The sequence below is a fragment of the Oncorhynchus tshawytscha genome, linkage group LG02 (assembly GCF_018296145.1).
Source record: "Oncorhynchus tshawytscha isolate Ot180627B linkage group LG02, Otsh_v2.0, whole genome shotgun sequence".
Classification (NCBI taxonomy): domain Eukaryota; kingdom Metazoa; phylum Chordata; class Actinopteri; order Salmoniformes; family Salmonidae; genus Oncorhynchus; species Oncorhynchus tshawytscha.
The window spans coordinates 47,683,920-47,705,366 of record NC_056430.1 but is presented as its reverse complement, the minus strand read 5'-3'; the positions used below and the strand labels follow the sequence as shown (position 1 = coordinate 47,705,366).

Genomic DNA, 21,447 nt, shown 5'->3' with positions numbered 1-21,447 from the left:
CACAACGCATCACCGGGGGCAAACTACCTGCCCTCCAGGACACCTACACCACCCGATGTTACAGGAAGGCCATAAAGATCATCAAGGACATCAACCACCCGAGCCACTGCCTGTTCACCCCGCTATCATCCAGAAGGCGAGGTCAGTACAGGTGCATCAAAGCTGGGACCGAGAGTCTGAAAAACAGCTTCTATCTCAAGGCCATCAGACTGTTAAACAGCCACCACTAACATTGAGTGGCTGCTGCCAACACACTGACACTGACACTGACTCAACTCCAGCCACTTTAATAATGGGAATTGATGGGAAATGATGTAAATATATCACTAGCCACTTTAAACAATGCTACCTTATATAATGTTACTTACCCTACATTATTCATCTCATATGCATACGTACATACTGTACTCTATATCATCGACTGCATCCTTATGTAATACATGTATCACTAGCCACTAACTATGCCACTTTGTTTACATACTCATCTCATATGTATATACTGTACTCGATACCATCTACTGTATTTTGCCTATGCTGCTCTGTACCATCACTCATTCATATATCCTTATGTACATATTCTTTATCCCCTTACACTGTGTATAAGACAGTAGTTTTGGAATTGTTAGTTAGATTACTTGTTGGTTATTACTGCATTGTCGGAACTAGAAGCACAAGCATTTCGCTACACTCGCATTAACATCTGCTAACCATGTGTATGTGACAAATAAAATTTGATTTGATTTGAGTGTACCAAATATTAGGAACACCTTCCTAATATTTAGTTGCATCCCCCAGCCTCAATTTGTCTACAAAGTGTCGTAAAATGTGTTGAAAGTGTTCCACAGGGATGCTTGCCCATGTTGACTTCAATGCTTCCCACAGTTAAGTTGTCAAGTTGGCTACATGTCCTTTGGGTGGTGGACAAGTCTTGATATACACAGGAAATGATTGAGCGTGAAAAACCCAGCAGCATTTCAGATCTTGTCACAAACCAGTGAGCCTGGCACCTACTACCATACCCCATTCAAAGGCACTTAAACATTTTGTCTTGCCCGTTCACCATCTGAATGGCACACATACACAATCCATGTCTCAAGGCTTAAAAATCCTTCTTTAACCTTTCTCCCCATTGACTAGAATACAGTACATACAGTTGCAATAAAAAGTATGTGAACCCTTCGGAATTACCTGGATTTCTGCATAAATTGGTCCAAAACAATGTGATCTGATCTTCCTCTAAGTCATAACAATAGACAAACAGTGGCTTAAACAAATAGCACACACACAATTGTAATTGTCTTGTCTATATTGAATACATAATTTAAACATTCACTGTGTAGGTTGGAAAAGTATGTGAACCCCTAGGCTAATGACTTCTCCAAAAGATAATTGAAGTCAGGAGTCAGCTAACCTGGAGTCCAATCAATGAGACGCGATTGGAGATGTTGGTTAGAGCTGCTCTGCATATAAAAAACACTCACAAAATGTGAGTTTGCTATTCACATGAAGCATTGCCTGATGTGAACCATGCCTCAAACAAAAAAGATCTCATTAGACCTAAGATTAAGAACTGTTGACTTGCATGAAGCTGGAAATGGTTACAAAAGTATCTCTAAAAGCCTTGATATTCATCAGTCCACAGTAAGACAAATAGTCTATAAATGGAGAAATTTCAGCACTGTTGCTACTCTCCCTAGGAGTGGCTGTCCTGAAAAGATGACTGCAAGAGCACAGCGCAGATTGATCAATGAGGTTAAGAAGAATCAGAGTGTCAGCTAAAGGTTTACAGAAATCTCTGGAACATGCTAACATCTCTGTTGACGAGTCTACGATACGTAAAACACTAAACAAGAATGGTGTTAATGGGAGGACACCACGAAAGAAGCCACTGCTGTTCAAAAAAACATTGCTGCACGTCTGAAGTTTGCAAAAGAGCACCTGGATGTTTCACAGCGCTACTGGCAAAATATTCTGTGGACAGATGAAACTACAGTTAAGTTGTTTGGAAGGAACAGACAACACTATATGTGGAGAAAAAAAAAGGCACAGCACACCAACATCAAAACCTTATCCCAACTGTAAAGTATGGTGGAGGGAGAATCATGGTTTGGGCTGCTTTGCTGCCTCAGCGCCTGGACAGCTTGCTATCATTGACGGAAAAATGTATTCCCATGTTTATCAAGACATTTTGCACGAGAATGTAAGGCTACCTGTGCGGCAATTGAAGCTCAACAGAAGTTGAGTGATGCAACAGGACAACGACCCAAAACACAGGACAACGACCCAAAACACTGTTAAAGCCGCAGTAGTGGCTTTAACAGAAGAAAATACGCCTTCTGGATTGGCAAAGTCAGAGCCCTGACCTCAACCCAATTGAGATGCTGGGGAATGATCTTGAGAGCGGTTCACACCAGACATACCAAGAACATTGCTGAACTGAAACAATTTTGTAAAGAGGAAAGGTCCAAAATTCCTCCTGACTGTTGAGCAGGTCTGATCCGTAGCTACAGAAAACATTTGGTTGAGGTTATTGCTGCCAAAGGAGGGTCAACCAGCAATCAAATCCAAGGGTTCACATTCTTTTTACACCATACACTGTGAATGTTTACACGGTGTATTCAATAAAGACATGAAAATGTATAATTGTTTGTGTGTTATTAGATTAAGCAGACTTGTCTATTGTTGTGAATTAGATGAAGATCAGATCACATTTCATGACCAATTTATGCAGAAATCCAGGTAATCCCAAAGTGTTCACATACTTTTTCTTGCCACTGTATGTAGTGGGTAAAACAGTATGCAAATGTTATTAAAGTGACCTGTGTTCATTGACTATGTACATAGAGCAGCATCTCTAAGGTGCAGGGTAGAGTACCGGGTGATTGTCTGCTCGTAACAGTGACTGAGTTCAGGACAGAGTACTGGGAGGAGGCCAGCTAGTGGTGAATATTTAACAATCTGATAGCCTGGAGATAAAAGCTGTTTTTCAGTATCTCGGTCCCAACTTGGAAGCACCTGTGGTGTCTCAGCCTTTTAGATGGTAGTGGGGTGAACAGGCCATGGCTCGGGTAGCTGAGGACCTTGATGATATTCTTGGCCTTCATGTGACACCGGGATGTACTATAGCAGGCAGTGTGCCCCCGGTAATGCGTTGGGCAGACCGCGCCACCCTCTGGAGAGCACTGCAGTTGCGGACGGTGCAATTGCTGTACCAGGCGGTGATACAGCCCGACAGGATGCTCTCAATCGTGCATCTGTAGAAGTTTGTGAGAGTTTCAGGGACCAAGCCAAATTTCTTCAGCCTCCTGAATTTGAAGAGGTGCTGTTGCGCCTTCTTCCTCACACTGTCTGGATGGGCCATTTCAGGCTGTCAGTGATGTGCACGCCAAGCAACTTGAAGCTTTTCACCAGTGATTGAAATAATTGTGTATAACACTTTCTAAAAGTCTACAGTAATCCGATGGTGGCTAGAGTTGTGCGTTCCACCATGTTTGTTTATTCTGTGTCAACCAAAGATAAAACAAGGTGACAAGATGAGTTGGGTCTGTTTAGGGCTGTGGCGGTCATGACATTTTGTCAGCTGGTTATGGTTATGCAAAAGACTGCCGGTCTCAAGGTAATTTACCCGTCATTAACATAAACACATACAGTATAGCATTTCCAGGCCTCCACGCATACAATCTGCATACAAGCCACTGAAATCTGCATACAAGCCACTGATACGCACCTTTGGAACATATACATTTAAAAAAGCCTAATAAATCAATCTAATATACACCATCACAATAAAACAGAATATGAGTTGGCCTACTGTATGTCATCTTGCTATGCGCCATGCCATAGACTGTAGGCTTGTTCATTTTGCAGACAAGATATGGTTATGTCCCTGACATTATTATATGATTTTATAGCAAGAAGAATATGATTGAACATAGCTGAATAAAATAGAAAGGATATTTTTCCAGAACGAGTGTGCATATGAAGTGGCTATGTTTAGTGTAAACGTTATAATTTGAAACAAGTCCTATATCCTAAAATTAGAGTTATTTGACAACTTTAGTTGTGAATGATACAAACCTTAGCATGTCTTAGAAATCCAAACATAAAGTATATGGGCTGCATTTGTTTTGTACACTACTGCTACGCGCTGTTTATTATCTACAGTGGGGCAAAAAAGTATTTAGTCAGCCACCAATTGTGCAAATTCTCCCACTTAAAAAGATGAGAGGCCTGTAATTTTCATCATAGGTACACTTCAACTATGACAGACAAAATTAGAAAAAAAAGGATTTTTAATTAATTTATCAAATTTTGGTGGAAAATAAGTATTTGGTTAATAACAAAAGTTTCTCAATACTTTGTTATATACCCTTTGTTGGCAATGACAGAGGTCAAATGTTTTCTTTAAGTCTTCACAAGGTTTTCACACACTGTTGCTGGTATTTTGGCCCATTCATCCATGCAGATCTCCTCTAGAGCAGTGATGTTTTGGGGCTGTTGCTGGGCAACACGGACTTTCAACTCCCTCCAAAGATTTTCTATGGGGTTGAGATCTGGAGACTGGCTAGGCCACTCCAGGACCTTGAAATGCTTCTTACGAAGCCACTCCTTCGTTGCCCGGGCGGTGTGTTTGGGATCATTGTCATGCTGAAAGACCCAGCCACATTTCATCTTCAATGCCCTTGCTGATGGAAGGATATATGGCCCCATTCATTCTTTCCTTTACACGGATCAGTCGTCCTGGTCCCTTCGCAGAAAAACAGCCCCAAAGCATGATGTTTCCACCGCCATGTTTCACAGTAGGTATGGTGTTCTTTGGATGCAACTCAGCATTCTTTGTCCTCCAAACACGACGAGTTGAGTTTTTACCAAAAAGTTATTTTGGTTTCATCTGACCATATGACATTCTCCCAATCTTCTTCTGGATCATCCAAATGCTCTCTAGCAAACTTCAAACGGGCCTGGACATGTACTGGCTTAAGCAGGGGGACACGTCTGGCACTGCAGGATTTGAGTCCCTGGCGGCGTGGTGTATTACTGATGGTAGGCTTTGTTACTTTAGTCCCAGCTCTCTGCAGGTCATTCACTAGGTCCCCCCGTGTGGTTCTGGGATTTTTGCTCATGGTTCTTGTGATCATTTTGACCCCACGGGGTGAGATCTTGCGTGGAGCCCCAGATCGAGGGAGATTATCAGTGGTCTTGTATGTCTTCCATTTCCTAATAATTGCTCCCACAGTTGATTTCTTCAAACCAAGCTGCTTACCTATTGCAGATTCAGTCTTCCCAGCCTGGTGCAGGTCTACAATTTTGTTTCTGGTGTCCTTTGACAGCTCTTTGGTCTTGGCCATAGTGGAGTTTGGAGGTTGTGGACAAGTGTCTTTTATACTGATAACAAGTTCAAACAGGTGCCATTAATACAGGTAACGAGTGGAGGACAGAGGAGCCTCTTAAAGAAGAAGTTACAGGTCTGTGAGAGACAGAAATCTTGGGGGGAAAGGACATGTTGTCCGTATGCTATGCACATGGAGGCCGCTTTCCGCCAGTTTGTGCACTCCATGCATGAACCACTGTCAGGAGCCTGCAGCCTCTCGTTGCATGACAGATGAAAAGTCACATAAACTCATTTATCCATGGGCTCTCCATGGGTGTTTTGAATTATTTGCTGTCCATTTCATTGTGTTTGGCTTTGAAACAACATCCACAACGATCATACTTAGGAGTTCAACAACAGGTTGAAACTTTCTTCAAATTGATCAATCGCAGTTAGGCGAGTTTTAAAAGCATGATACTGTTTTGATGATAAGTGTTTGATGTGATTGTCGATTGCATTTGCATTTATGTCAGAGTCGTTAGAGCAGGGGTCTCCAACAGGTCGATCGCAAGCTACCAGTAGCTCGATCGCAAGCTACCAGTAGCTCGCAGCCCACATATGAGTAGCTCGCCAATCAATTCAGAAAGTACATGCAATTTTTCATGTTTTCCACAACAAACAGTCATAAACAAAACTCACAAGTATCAGACACAACTCCCAGCTACTATCTAATTAACGCAACATTTACATTATCCCACCCCTGGTTAGCCATTATTGGCTTAAAAAGCCAAACATAACACAATATCTGCCAATACATTTCCAGCAATATTGCCCCTGTGTCTGTATGGTGCGTGCATTTGTCTATCACTGCCAGTTGATAGATGTGATAACAATCTTGTGGGTTGACGGAAATACTTTACCCAAAACCTTCTCAATGAAATGTTAACTGCAAAGTAGGCTTACCTGGCAGAAGTATATCATAAGTAAGTATATAATTTGTATTTACTATTTGTTATTTGCAAACTTTACCATGAAATGAGCAGCAGCAGTACAGAACCACTGCTTTACCAGTACATTCCTCACTCGCTAGATGCACAATTAAAAGGGATTTACACCAAAACAAAGTCTACATTTGTTTGTTATCTTCCAGACCCCCAAAAATGGTCTTCTGAACTGATTTAAGCCTTGACATGGACTCAAATGACATCCAATAAAAACAATTCACTAAGACCAATTGTAATGTTGAGTGAAAAGAAGAAAAAAAATGTAACCAGGAAAAAATAAACAGAGAAAACATTTTTTTTATAGGGCCGCCCTTAGAGTTGTTTATTAACCACTATTTTCCCAGGTGTATTGACAGAAAATATAATGCACTACTTTCTCTTTTACACTAACGACCTGGGAAGAATTGCAGGGGAGAGAAGAGAAGAATGTGCCTATTTGAAAGCTAGAAAAAAAATGTGTAGCTCACAACATGTTTAATTGAGAACTATCCTGTGATGCAAAGAAATGCATAATCCCCTTCTACAGGATGGCTATATCGGTCCACTAATACAGGACTAGTCAAGACCCACAAATTATATATTTTTCAAATAATAATATTATTGGAGAACCCCAACTTCCTGCGGCTATGCCAGTGTGGTGGCAATACAGTCAACGTAACACGTAACAGCTCCGTTTGCAGTATTCATTTTGAACAGGGTGTGTTGTCTGGGGAGTTGCATAATAGCCGATTTATGCTTGTTCCGGCAATGTGGTCGAGGCTTGTGGAGGACAAATCGAGCTCCGTTCGGTGAAGCCGTGCGCCTTCCAAATGTTGTAATGATACGGAGGTGTCACGTTCTGACCTTAGTTCCTTTGTTATGTCTTTGTTTTAGTATGGTCAGGGAGTGAGTTGGGGTGGGTAGTCTATGTTCTATGTTGTGTTTATGTGTTTGGCCTGGTATGGTTCTCAATCAGAGGCTGGTGTCGTTCGTTGTCTCTGATTGAGAATCATACTTAGGTAGCCTTTTCCCACCTGTGTTTTGTGGGTGATTATTTTCTGTTTTAGTGTTTTACGCACCTTACAGGACTGTTTTGGATTTCGTTTATTTTCACGTTATTTTGTATTTTCAGTGTTCAGTAAAATAAATCATCATGAACACATACCACGCTGCGCATTGGTCCGACATTTCATACTCCTCGTCAGAGGAGGACGAAGAATTCCGTTATAGGAGGGCTCTGTATAGCTCCGCATTTTTAATAGTAAAAATAAAGAAAAACCCTTGAATGAGTAGGTGTGTTCAAACCTTTGACTGGTACTGTATATATAATAAACATTTTAATACTACATGTGTCACACACATTATACATATATGCACATATATACTGTATGTATATAAGGCAGAAATATATGTCACATATAGGAAAACAACCAATTATTGTATATTTCAACATATGTGACGTACACTGAGTTGCACCCACTTTTGACGTCAGAACAGCCTCAATTCATCGGGCATGGACTCTACAAGGTGTTGAAAGCATTCCACAAGGATGCTGGCCATGTTGACTCCAATGCCTCCCACAGTTGTGTCAAGTTGGCCCGTAGTGGATTTCTACTCCGAATAGCTCGTTCCATCTTATCCAACAGATACTCAATTGGATTGAAATCTGGTGACTGGGGAGACCACTGCAGTAAGCTGAATTCACTGTCACTGTCATGTTCATGGAACCGCCCTTGCTGTCTCTGCCTGGCCGGTTCCCCTCTTTCCACTGGGATTCTCTGCCTCTAACCCTATTACAGGGGCTGAGTCACTGGCTTACTGGGGCTCTCTCATGCCGTCCCTGGAGGGGGTGCGTCACCTGAGTGGGTTGATTCACTGTTGTGGTCATCCTGTCTGGGTTGGCGCCCCCCTTGGGTTGTGCCGTGGCGGAGATCTTTGTGGGCTATACTCAGCCTTGTCTCAGGATGGTAAGTTGGTGGTTGAAGATATCCCTCTAGTGGTGTGGGGGCTGTGCTTTGGCAAAGTGGGTGGGGTTATATCCTTCCTGTTTGGCCCTGTCCGGGGTGTCCTCGGATGGGGCCACAGTGTCTCCTGACCCCTCCTGTCTCAGCCTCCAGTATTTATGCTGCAGTAGTTTATGTGTCGGGGGCTGGGGTCAGTTTGTTATATCTGGAGTACTTCTCCTGTCCTATTCGGTGTCCTGTGTGAATCTAAGTGTGCGTTCTCTAATTCTCTCCTTCTCTCTTTCTTTCTCTCTCTCGGAGGACCTGAGCCCTAGGACCATGCCCCAGGACTACCTGACATGATGACTCCTTGCTGTCCCCAGTCCACCTGGCCATGCTGCTGTTCCAGTTTCAACTGACCTGAGCCCTAGGACCATGCCCCAGGACTACCTGACATGATGACTCCTTGCTGTCCCCAGTCCACCTGGCCATGCTGCTGCTCCAGTTTCAACTTCCACCTGACTGTGCTGCTGCTCCAGTTTCAACTGTTCTGCCTTATTATTATTCGACCATGCTGGTCATTTATGAACATTTGAACATCTTGGCCATGTTCTGTTATAATCTCCACCCGGCACAGCCAGAAGAGGACTGGCCACCTCACATAGCCTGGTCCCTCTCTAGGTTTCTTCCTAGGTTTTGGCCTTTCTAGGGAGTTTTTCCTAGCCACCGTGCTTCTACACCTGCATTGCTTGCTGTTTGGGGTTTTAGGCTGGGTTTCTGTACAGCACTTTGAGATATCAGCTGATGTACGAAGGGCTATATAAATAAATTTGATTTGATTTGATTCCTGGATAATCCTTGGCATTGGGCATTATACTGCTGAAATATAATGCTGAAACACTGCTGACAAAGGGCTGCACCTGATCGGCAATGATGTTCGGATATGCTGTGGCATTTAAACCTTGCTCCACTTTTATCAAGGGGCCCAATGTGGGCCATGAAAACACAACCGATACCAGCACACTGCCACCACCAGCCTGCAATATTGACACGTGGCATGATAGATGCATGTACTCATGTGGTTTTCTCCATACCCTAGTCCTCCCAACAGCATGAAACAGCAGGAATTGGGATTAAGACCAGGCAATGTTTTTCCAATTCTCCAGCGTCCAGTGTTTTTGTTCTTTAGCCCACTGCAAGCAGTTTCTTTTTACCCCGTTTGTGTCAAGGTACGACGAGTTGTGATTTATTTTATGGGCACCAATGTTGTACTTGGACTGTCAGTTGACTACTGTAAGGGGAGCCTGTCTGTTGATCTGCACAATTCGTGTCAGCCTCCTTTGTCTTCTTTCATCAATGACCCGTTTTCGACCACTGTCTGTCCTGCCAATGGCTGGATGTCCTTTGGGTGGTGGACCATTCTTGATACACACGGGAAAATGTTGAGCATGAAAAACCCAGCAGCCAACACACTTTTGTTATTGACCAAATACTTATTTTCCACCATAATTTGCAAATAAATTCATTAAAAATCCTACAATGTGATTTTCTGGATTTTTTCCCCCCTCATTTTGTCTGTCATAGTTGAAGTGTACCTATGATGACAATTACAGGCCTCTCTCATCTTTTTAAGTGGGAGAATTTGCACAATTGGTGGCTGACTAAATACTTTTTTGCCCCACTATAAATGCTCGGTAACAGGCTACCTTTGAAACTTTGCACACACCTCCAATCGTGCACCTCCATTGAGTGCACGCGATACCATATGCATAGCATGCGCTAAAAATAACAGCAAAGCCAAGGGTTGCCTGCTAATTGATGTGCTAATATATTGCAGCACCTGCCATGGTGACTCTTCTCACTGGCGGTCTTACTCATCCAATATGTTTAAGTACACTGGAACGCCTTCCAAGAGTAGTGACTATGGCAATTAGTACTGAGAGAGAGCGAGAGCACGAGAGAGAGAGAACCCAAATCTGTAGCTTTACCTGGACCGGAGCAGAAGGAGGCAATTACAGCCAAAATACAGGTGAAACTGAGATAGGGCATCCATGTATATTGGTCCTGTAAGAGAGAAAGAGAAAGTAAGGGAGCAGCATTATCTGTATACTTCATTTAGAGTCTGTATACTTCATTTAGAATAAGTATTTAAGTTTTATGTCTATAAACAGTGCACCCATTTCAAAGTTCTAATGTTCAGAGTAAAGTTTTGCTCAGTGAGACTAGCTGCAGTATTGCGTCTCAACCAAGGCTTCCGAGTGTCAGGAGTCAAACAAAACAGACACTCAATGTGGATGACATGACAGACTGTTGAATAAACAACAGCTGGTTGACGAATGTAAAAGTTGAATAGATACTGGTTCTGCGTGAAAGTGATGCTGTGTAGTTATGCACTGTTGGCACGCCCTTACAAAAAAAAGTTCTGACTATTTTTTTCACGAGTCAGACACAGGGTTTTCAGACATGTGTGAAGTTTCAAAAGTACATTTTTCAAAATGTTTTAAAACATTTTCCTACGTGTTTATTTTTCACCACTTCCAGTTACATCTGGTCTCCCATCCCGGGACCAACCAGGACTAACCCTGCTTAGCTTCAAATGCCAGCAGTGGAACGCAGGATGCTATCGTGCTGGAATGAATGTGGCAATAAGATAACAAAAAAGGTAAAATTGCAATAAAGAGGGAGGCATTTATTTAATTTGGTTATCATAACCAATTATTAATTGAAAACATATTTTTATTTTTTTGCGTAAAAAATGATTTCCTTGCAATATTTTGTTTTTGCTCTCAATACTTTTGGGTTAATATTATGCTTTCAATTGTATTATTTCTTTTGCAATACAAAAAAGGTTGTTCTTGAAGTTTTGATTGATATTATTGACACAAAAGTAACTCTCTCACTAGAGGATTGCACCATATTGATTGCACTGTTGATCTATTAAAAGGTGTTTAAAGTGGTAAAACTTAATTAAAACATGAACCACGTAGGGCCTCCCGGGTTGCTGTGCCACCAGAGACTCTGGGTTCGAGCCCAGGCTCTGTCACAGCCGGCCGCGACCGGGAGGTCCATGGGGCGACGCACAATTGGCTAGCGTCGTCCGGGTTAGGGAGGGTTTGGCCGGTAGGGATATCCCTGTCTCATCGCGCACTAGTGACTCCTGTGGCGGGCCGGGCGCAGTGCACACTGACAAGGTCGCTAGGTGTACGGTGTTTCCTCCGACACATTGGTGCGGCTGGCTTCCGGGTTGGATGCACACTGTTAAGAAGCAGTGCGGCTTGGTTGGGTTGTGTTTCGGAGGACGCATGTTTCTCGACCTTCGTCTCTCCCAAGCCTGTATGGGAGTTGTAGCAATGAGACAAGACAGTAACTACTAACAATTGGATACCATGAAATTGGGGGGAGAGAAAAAAACACATGAACCATGTGTTCACCCCAACACAGTTTTGGTAAAAAGCGGAGGCATGGGGCTGGAGAAATGCAACCACTCAAATCCATAGACTATTGTTTTAACCATGTTTTTAGGATATACAGTGTTTGTTTACATTTCATTTGTTTGAAAACATTGAAGTAAATGTGGAGTTTTCTTACAAGTGAAACTGCAAAATAGATTTTCACATGTGGAATTGTAAGTTCTTCACACCCCCAAGCTTTTTTCACATGTGAAACTGCATATATGTTTCTCACATGTGAAAGTTTAACATTTGAAACCGCTAATTTCAAGTGAAACCACAAATCACATGTGAGGTGAAAACATGTTATTCTCCTCACAAGTGAAAATGTGGTGTTAACATGTAAACACTGAATTTAATACATGAAAACAAGGTTTCACATATGATATTTAAACTCAACGTGTCAAAACTGCTATTTCACATCTGAAACTGCAAATTTGACATGTGCTTTTTTGTAAGGGTGGCTGGAACCCAAGTCTTCAGAATAAGTGGCCAGAACTAACCCTTTTTAAACTCCACTGGACAAAAATATAAAACGCAACATGTAAAGTGTTGGTCTCATGTTCATGAGCTGAAATAAAAGATCCCAGAATTTTTTCATACGCACATAAAGCGTATTTCTTTCACATTTTGAGCACAAATTTGTTTAAAATCCATGTTAGTGAGCATTTCCCCTTTGCCAAGATAATCAATCCACCTGACAGGTGTGGCATATCAAGAAGCTGATTAAACAGCATGATCTTTACATAGGTGCACCTTGAAGTGGGGATTATAAAAGGCAACTAAAAAATGTGCAGTTTTGTCACAACAAAATGCCACAGATGTCTCAAGTTTTGTGGGAGCGTGTGATTGGCATGCTGAGTGATGGAATTGTCCATCAGAGCTGTTTCCAGATAATTTAATGTTAATTTCTCTTCCAGAAGGCGCCTCCAACATCGTTTTAGAGAATTTGGCAGTACGTCCAACTGGCCTCAAAAATGCTGACCACGTGTAACCACGCCAGCCTAGGAATACTAAAGTATTCAGACCAAGACTTTTCCACATTCTGTTACATTAAAGCCTTATTTTAAAATGTATTCATTGTTTTTTTTCTGAAATATCTTATTGACATAAGTATTCAGACCCTTTACTCAGTACTTTGTTGAAACACCTTTGGCAACGATTACAGCCTCAAGTCTTTTTGGGTATGACGCTCCACGCTTGGCACACCTGTATTTGGGGAGTTTCTCTCATTCTTCTCTGCAGATCCTCTCAAGCTCTGTCAGGTTGGATGGGGAGCGTTGCTGCACAGCTATTTTCAGGTCTCTCCAAAAATGTTAGATCGGGTTGAAGTAAGAGCTCTGGCCAGGCCACTCAAGGACATTCAGAGACTTGTCCCGAAGCGACTGCTGCATTGTCTTGGCTGTGTGCTTAGGGTCATTGTCCTGTTGGAAGGTGAACCTTCACCCCATTCTGAGGTCCTGAGCAGGTTTTCATCAAGGATCTCTCTGTACTTTGCTCTGTTGATATTTGCCTCGATCCTGACTAGATTCCTAGTTCCTGCCGCTGACTAACATCCCTACAGCATGACGCTGCCACCACCATGCTTCACCGCAGGGATGGTGCCAGGGATGGTGCACTGTCAATTGTGGGACCTTACAGGTGCATGCCTTTCCAAATCACGTCCAATCACTTGAATTTACCACAGGTGGACTCCAAGTTGTAGAAACATCTCAAGGATGATCAATCGAAACAGGATGCACCTAAGTTCAATTTCGAGTCTCATAGCAAAGGGTCTGAATACTTCTGTAAATAAGGTATCTGTTTATTATATATAATACATTTGCAAACATTTCTAAAAACCTGTTGTTACTTTGTCATTACAGGGTATTGTGTGTAAATTGATGAGGAAAAACATGTATTCTATATATTTTAGAATAAGGCTGTAACGTAACAAATGATTCTTATTATTTTTTATTGGTGGATATGGCATCTTGGGGGAAAACAGCTCTTAATATTTACTTGGTTATCATTTTTAGAACCTCCATATTGGTTCCAAAAACACCTATTGCATGATATCAAGAGGTTATATTCCAGGGCATTTATGAAACTGTCAGAAATCAAGGCTTGTAGCAGGTGTTTTGCATTTCTTTGGGAATTTTAACAGCCCAAGGACAACAATGTCACTCTGGATTCATGACTTCATTGAATTCCAGTCTTAATAAAAGACAGCAACCTGTTCACTGATGCGGTTGACATGTAGACATGACTCAGAGGAGTGTGTTGCACAGTGGATAGGCTGCACTGACCTGGAAATTGAGAAACACAGTGAGAAGGCCAAAGAAGAAGGCCATGGCGCTGAAGCCGAAGATGAGGAGGGGTCTTCTGCCGATGCGCTCAATCACAAGGCCCTGGGGGAGAGAGAATGGGAAAAAAACACTGGAACAGTGAGGAACTAGCAGGACTTGTCCAATTGAACGCTCATGCTAATTCTCTATTGCAAAACATATTTTTTTAAATTACTGTAGTCTGTCCTAATTAAATAAACAAAACCTAGCATTGGCATTATTTCATACAATTTTCCACTGTCAATCTAGTACTAGTATAGTATAGACAGGTTTTTTCTCCGGTGAATATATTTCTACCAGTTATTGTGTGTGTTAATATTGGGTTATGTGGTAATAGTTGTGGTATAGGGGATAATAAACTCTAGGGGTTGAGACTGGAGTTTGCGACCGGAGATCGAAACCCTCTCCCAAAAGCTTAGCCAAAGCCCAGGATATTTCCATTCCCAATATGGGGATGAGCATCTGAGCATGAAAGTATTCATAGCACGACCACCACCTATCCCATGCAGTCGGATTCTGCAATGTCGTTCAAGGGTCACTGGTTACTTTAAAGCAACGCCCCAGGGGTCCCTGGGTGGAAAGAGAGAGACGAGAGAATGTGGACTTGTTCTGTGGATGAGATAGTATCGTCAGTGCTGAAATAAGGCAAACAATGAAAGCCCGAAGTGGGCGGTTCAAGGACAATTGAAATAAATGTATTACTCCCTAATCTATGGATATCACATGACTGGGAATACAGATGTGCACCTGTTGGTCACAGATACCTTAAAAAAAAGGTAAGGGCGTGGATCAGAAAACCAGTCAGTATGTGGTGTGACCACCATTTGATTAATGCAGCGCAACATATCCCCCTTGCATAGAATTGATCAGGCTGATGACTGTGGCCTGTGGAATGTTGTCCCACTCCTCTTCAATGGCTGTGCGAAGTTGCTGGATATTGTTGGGAACTGAAACACGTTGATCCAGAGCATCCTAAACATGCTCAATGGGTGACATGCCTGGTGAGTATGCAGTCCATGAAAGAACTTGGACATTTTGAGCTACAGGAATTGTGTACAGATCTTTGCAACATGGGGCCGTGCATTATCATGCAAAAACATGAGGTAATGACGGAGGATGAATGGTACAACAATGGGCCTCAGGATCTCGTCACTGTATCTCTGTACATTCAAATTGCCATCGATAAAATGCAATTGTGTTTGTTGTCCATAGCTTATGCCTGGCAACAGCTCTAGTGGACATTCCTGAAGTCAGCATGCCAATTGCACATGTGGCATTGTGTTATGTGGCAAAACTGCACATTTTAGAGTGGCCTTTTATTTACAAGATGCACCTGTGTAATGAGCATGCTGATTAATCAGCTTCTTGATTTGTAACACCTGTCAGGTGGATGGATTATCTTGGCAAAGGATAAATGCTTACTAACAGGAATGAAAACAAAAAACAAAAAAGAAATGAGCTTTTTGTGCATATGAAACATTTCTGGGATATTACATTTCAGCCCCTGAAACATGGATCCAACACTTGCGTTTATATTTTTGTTCAGTAGTTTAGTTTAGTTTATTAATTCAACCATTTAGAAAAACAAGCACACAACTTGAAAAAGCCTTTACATGCACTTCAGTAAAATCATCAAGGATAACACACAAAGTCTGGGACAGTTGAAGTCAGAAGTTTAAATACACTTAGGTTGGGGTCATTATAACACACTTTTCAACCACTCCACAAATTATAGTGTTGGCAAGTCGGTTGGGACATTTACTTTGTGCATGTCACAAGTAATTTTTCCAACAATTGTTTACAGGCAGATTATTTCACTTATAATTCACTGTATCACAATTCCAGTGGGTCAGAAGTGTACATACACTAAGTTGACTGTGCCTTTAAACAGCTTAGAAAATTCCAGAAAATGATATCATGGCTTTAGAAGCTGCTGATAAGCTAATTGACATAATTTGAGTCAATTGGAGATGTACCTGTGGCCTACCTTTAAACTCAGTGCCTCTTTGCTTGAAATCATGGGAAAATCTAAAGAAATCAGCCAAGACCTCAGAGCAAAGATTGTAAACCTCCACAAGTCCGCTTCATCTTTGGGAGCAATTTCCAAACTACTGAAGGTACCACATAAACACCATGGGACCACGCAGCCTTCATTATCTCTCAGAAAAGAGGTGTGTAATGTATCCTAGAGATGAACGTACTTTGGTGTGAAAGTGCAAATCAATCCCAGAACAACAGCAAAGGACCTTGTGAAACAGGTACAAAAGTATCTATATCCACCGTAAAACGAGTCCTATATCGACATAACCTGAAAGGCCGCTCAGCAAGGAAGAAACAACTGCTCCAAAACCTCCATAAAAAAGCCAGACTATGGATTGCACATGGGGACAAAGATCATACTTTTTGGAGAAATGTCCTCTGGTCTAATGAAACAAAAGTAGAACTGTTTGGCCAAAATGACCATTGTTATGTTTGGAGGGAAAAGGGGGAGGCTTGCAAGCCGAAGAACACCATCCCAACCGTGAAGCACGGGGGTGGCAGCATCATGCTGTGGGGGTGCTTTGCTGCAGGAGGGACTGGTGCACTTAACAAAATATATGGCATCATGAGGTAGGAAAATTACGTGGATATATTGAAGCAACATCTCAAGACATCAGTCAGGAAGTTAAAGCTTAGTCGCAAATGGGTCTTCCAAATGGACAATGACCCCAAGCATACTTCCAAAGTTATGGCAAAATGGCTTAAGGGCAACAAAGTCAAGGTATTGGAGTGGCCATCACAAAGCCTTGACCTCACACCTATAGAAAATTTGTGGGCAGAACTGAAAAAGCGTGTGCGAGCAAGGAGGCCAACAAACCTGACTCAGTTACACCATCTCTGTCAGGAGGAATGGGCCAAGATTCACCCAACTTATTGTGGGAAGCTTGTGGAAGGCTACCCAAAATGTTTGACCCAAGTTAAACAATTTAAAGGCAATGCTACCAAATACTAATTGAATGTATGTAAACTTCTGATCCACTGGGAATGTGATGAAAGAAATGAAAGCTGAAATAAATCATTCTCTCTACTATTATTCTGACATTTCACGTTCTTAAAATAAAGTGGTGATCGTAACTGACCTAGACAGGGAATTTTTACTCAGATTAAATGTCAGGAATTGTGAAAAATGGAGTTTAAATGTATTTGGCTAAGATGTATGTAAACTTCTGACTTCAACTGTATTTCCATTGTTGTCCTCTTGAGACAAGATGGCTAGGCAAGATCGAACACAGTTAAACACAGTATAGCATTGAGAAATAGTGGACATTCACATGTGAGCACGTGTGTTTGTTGAAAAGGAGATTGTGTATAAATGCTTGGGGGTGTGTACGTGTGTCAGTGCGTGTATGTTTGTTGAGTAGTGAGGTGTGTTCTGTGTCTGTGTGCAAACACGCGTGAGAGCATGTGTATTTGTAGACGAATGTGGTCAGTTCTGCGTGTGAGCGTCCATACGCCCTGAAATGGGAGTCTGTGAGTGTGTGTGTGGTTTGTAGAAAAGCAGGGTTTTGGTCATGCACCAGCAATGGCTTCGTGATCCCAGTCCATCTGGTGCTATGGCTTGAGAAACTTTACTTTACTCCTGGTCCCCAAAGGCCTGGAACTTGTCTCACTGATGGTCACATCGCTGCACTCAGGCCTCCGCACATGGACCACTAGCCATTATCAAGGCCATATTGGAAGGAGTGTGTGTGTGTGTGCCACTACTGGTTATGTTACAGAACTCAGCACCTTGGCGCTTGGACATTCAAGGGGACGTGTTTGCTTGTGTAAAAAAAAGTCCCACTGTCTCAAGTTGGTTTTATACACTTCAGGGCAATATTCATCCACACTACACTCATAGAAAAAGTTTTTTGGGCTGTCCCCATAGGAGAACCCTTCGAAGAACCCTTGTTGGTTCCAAGTAGAACCCTTTTGGGTTCCATGTAGAACTGTTTTGGGTTCCATGTAGAACCCTTTCCATAGAGGGTTCTACATGGAACCCAAAATGGTTCAACCTGGAACCAAAAATAATTTTACCTGGAACCAAAAAGGGTTCTCCCATCGGGACGACCGAATAACCCTTTTTTATAAGAGTGTAGAGGCACGAGGACAGAATTACTGGCCTCTAATAATTACATCTCTTTACCACATTGCCGTAACGACATTTCCCAATATCAAAACCTATGGAGGTAATGTGAAGTACAATAACATGCGTAACTGCTTCATGGACTTGCAGACACCGAACTTTTTTCTCTTTGTGTCAACTGGCATAACCTCCTAGCCCTAGCAGAATGGTTTTAAAAATAAACCACCCTCCGTTCAAACTGCCCAGGCCCACATAGAAGGTCACTTATTATGAACACATATCCAGGGAATGACTCGTGGATGTTTGAGTTTGTTTTCCTTTTCCGGCCCCGGAGGGCACGCAGAGCGACGTTAAACCTGATTTGATGTGCCAGCACACACTCTACATGACATCATCACTCTGACACGCCACCCATAAGGTGTTTCCCCAGCAACGGAGGCAAACAGCAAAAGGGCGATGGCACACTGCATGACAATGGTGTGTGTGTGTGTGTGTGTGTGTATGTGTTTGATAATTAGGTTATTAATGAAAACAAACATATTTATGCTTTAAATAGGCTGACAGTTCAATATTTACAATATTTTCTGCTATAACGGGTTGTTAATCATGACCTGCAATGTGCTAATAGAAATGGAAATAATTTGAATAAGTACCAATGTATCATCCTTGACTCTAGGAGAATGGAACTTGATATTTCTTTGTTGAAGTGAGTAACATTACCACTTCACCCCCACCTACATGTACATACCTACTTCAACTACCTCGTACCTCGTGTGTTTTTATGTTCTTATTTAACTCTGCATCGTTGGGAAAGAGCTTGTAAGTCAGCATTTCAATGTAAGGTCTACTGCACATGTTGAATTCGGCACATGTGACAAATAAAATTTGATTTGATAAACAATCCTATCCCAGAACATATACAAGACTTAAGGTTAAGACCGAACTCCAGCCTTACTCAACAGTGGTTGATGACTCACTGTCGTTGCCTTCTGGCCTTTGCGGATCTGCTGGGTAAGGACAGCGGCATCAGGATATAAATATATCCGGAGACACAAACATACACCCTGCAAGTCCAATTAGAAACAAAAAAGTCAGCAGCGGTTTTCTCAAGCCCAGTACATGCAAGCAATGATGCAGAAGTGGGCATGGAGCGTGTGCAGACAAATATCATCACTTCAACTTCAATACTAAGTCCAGTCCAGTACAGTAAATAATGAGTTGGTTCCTCTATCCTCTCACTCAAGCTTATCCCACTCTACTGGAGAGCACAGAGATGAACATTTTTGGCAGTATTAATGTGTAGAATTAAAGTTTAAATTCCAAAGAAAAATGATAAAAAGGAACAATGCTTTGATCTTAGATTAAAAGAGTGTGGCTGATGATTCACAAAGCCTCGCAGTAGTTGACAGACCAAGATGAAAAGGGTTTCCTGTCTTATTTTTGCATGCGCAAAACAAGTTCAGTCTTGAATCATTTTCTCCTCAAAGCTATGTTGCATCGGACGTATTGCACGACACACAAACTTTATCTACAGTGCCTTCAGAAAGTATTCACACCCCATGAACTTTTCCACATTTTGTTGTGTTATAGCCTGAATTTAAAATGTATTCAATTCAGATTTGTTGGTCACTGGCCTAGACACAAAAGGCAAAAATGTTGAAGTGGAATGATGTTTTTATATGTTGTTGTTTAAAAAAATAATAATAATAAAGGAAAATATGAAATGTCTTGAAATGTCCATTAAGTATTCTACCATTTTGTTATGGCAAGCCTAAAAATATTCAGGAGTAAAAATGTGCTTAACAAGTCACAATAAGTTGCATGAATTCACTCAATAATAGTGTTTAACATGATAAAAATGACTACCTCATCTCTGTACCCCACACATACAATTACCTGTAAGGTCCCTCAGTCAAGCACTGACTGGACACTGCAAATAGTCCGGGTAGCCATTTTATTAGCTGTTCAGGAGTCTAATACTTGGGTGCAGAAGCTTTTAAGAAGCCTTTTTTGACCTAGACTTGGCGCTCCGGTACCGCTTGCCATGCGGTAGTAAAGAGAACTGTCTATGACTAGGGTGGCTGGAGTCTTTGGCAATTTTTAGGGCTGTAATCATAGCTGTAATTGCTGCCTAAGAAGCTTTTACAAAGTATTGACTCAAGGGTGTGAATACTTATGCAAATGCTATATTTCTGTATTTCATTGTCATTAAATTTGCAAAAGATTCTAAAAACATGGCGTATTGTGTGTAGATTGGTGAGAAAAAAATGGATTTAATCCATTTTGAATTCAAGCCGTAACACAACAAAATGTGGAATAAGTCAAGGGGTATGAATACTGAAGGCACAAACCCTTTTCACTAGTTGTTTAACTTGGAATAGTGTGCACTCAAATGTTTCTCAGTCAGCACTTTAGTAGACTGGTTTCCACCAGAATCTAGCCGTATTGCGAGCGACCAATAAGTGACCACAGTCTAGAAACAGTCCTTAAAAGTTTCCACGTCGATGAGTCAATAAAGGGATTGGACTTTAGAGAATAAACTAGAATTCTTATTCGCTACATAAATTTTTGGACTAATACATTCATTAAAAATACCCATTGTTTAGTCCAACTGTTGTAACCCATCATAATCCCAAATATAAGCTTGTTTTACTCAAATTTTGTAAACAATGTAGATGTAAATAAACACTATATAGCATCAAAACAAGGTTAAAACCATCATTTTGATATGGTCTTTCCTTGCATGCATAGTTCTGTCTATGAACTTGAGAGTTGTTACATTTCTCCAGGCCCATCCATCAGCTTTTTACCAAAACACAGGCGGGATGACCGCTTTGTTATTGTTTTAGTTAAGGATTCTAGCTTTTACATATAATTCTGGTAGTCGCATACTGCTTGCTAAACTATAATTGTCAATGTTGTCATATTTTATGATCAACATTACTGCAAAAACATAGCGTTGTAAATCAAATCGTATTTGCCCCATGCAGCGAATACAACAGGTACAGACTTGCTTATGAGTCAATCGCCAGTTAAAAAAATAATACAAATAATAAATAGTAACACAAGAGGAATAAAATACACAAGAATGGAGCTCTATACAGGGAGTACCAGTACCAGATCAATGTGCAGAGGTACGAGGTATTTGAGCTAGATATGTGCATGAAGGCAGGGTAAAGTGACTAGGCTTCAAAATATATAATAAAGAAATGTAAAGAACAGAGTAGAAGTGGCAATTGATGTGTAAAAGTATGTGTGTGTGTGTGTGTGTGTGTGTGTGTGTGTGTGTGTGTGTGTGTGTGTGTGTGTGTGTGTGTGTGTGTGTGTGT

General features: G+C 41.5%; 1 protein-coding gene across 1 annotated transcript in view; it reads right to left on the bottom strand.

The window, feature by feature from the left end:
* Positions 1-21,447, bottom strand: part of slc2a9l2 (solute carrier family 2 member 9, like 2) — a 201,274-nt gene that overhangs the window by 76,128 nt on the left and 103,699 nt on the right. The window contains exons 10-11 of the mRNA XM_024401572.1: positions 13,975-14,076; positions 10,226-10,301 (exon numbers count right to left, since the gene is read on the bottom strand). Of these exons, the coding sequence (XP_024257340.1) occupies positions 10,226-10,301; positions 13,975-14,076 (178 nt within the window). The remainder of the gene's footprint in view (positions 1-10,225; positions 10,302-13,974; positions 14,077-21,447) is intronic.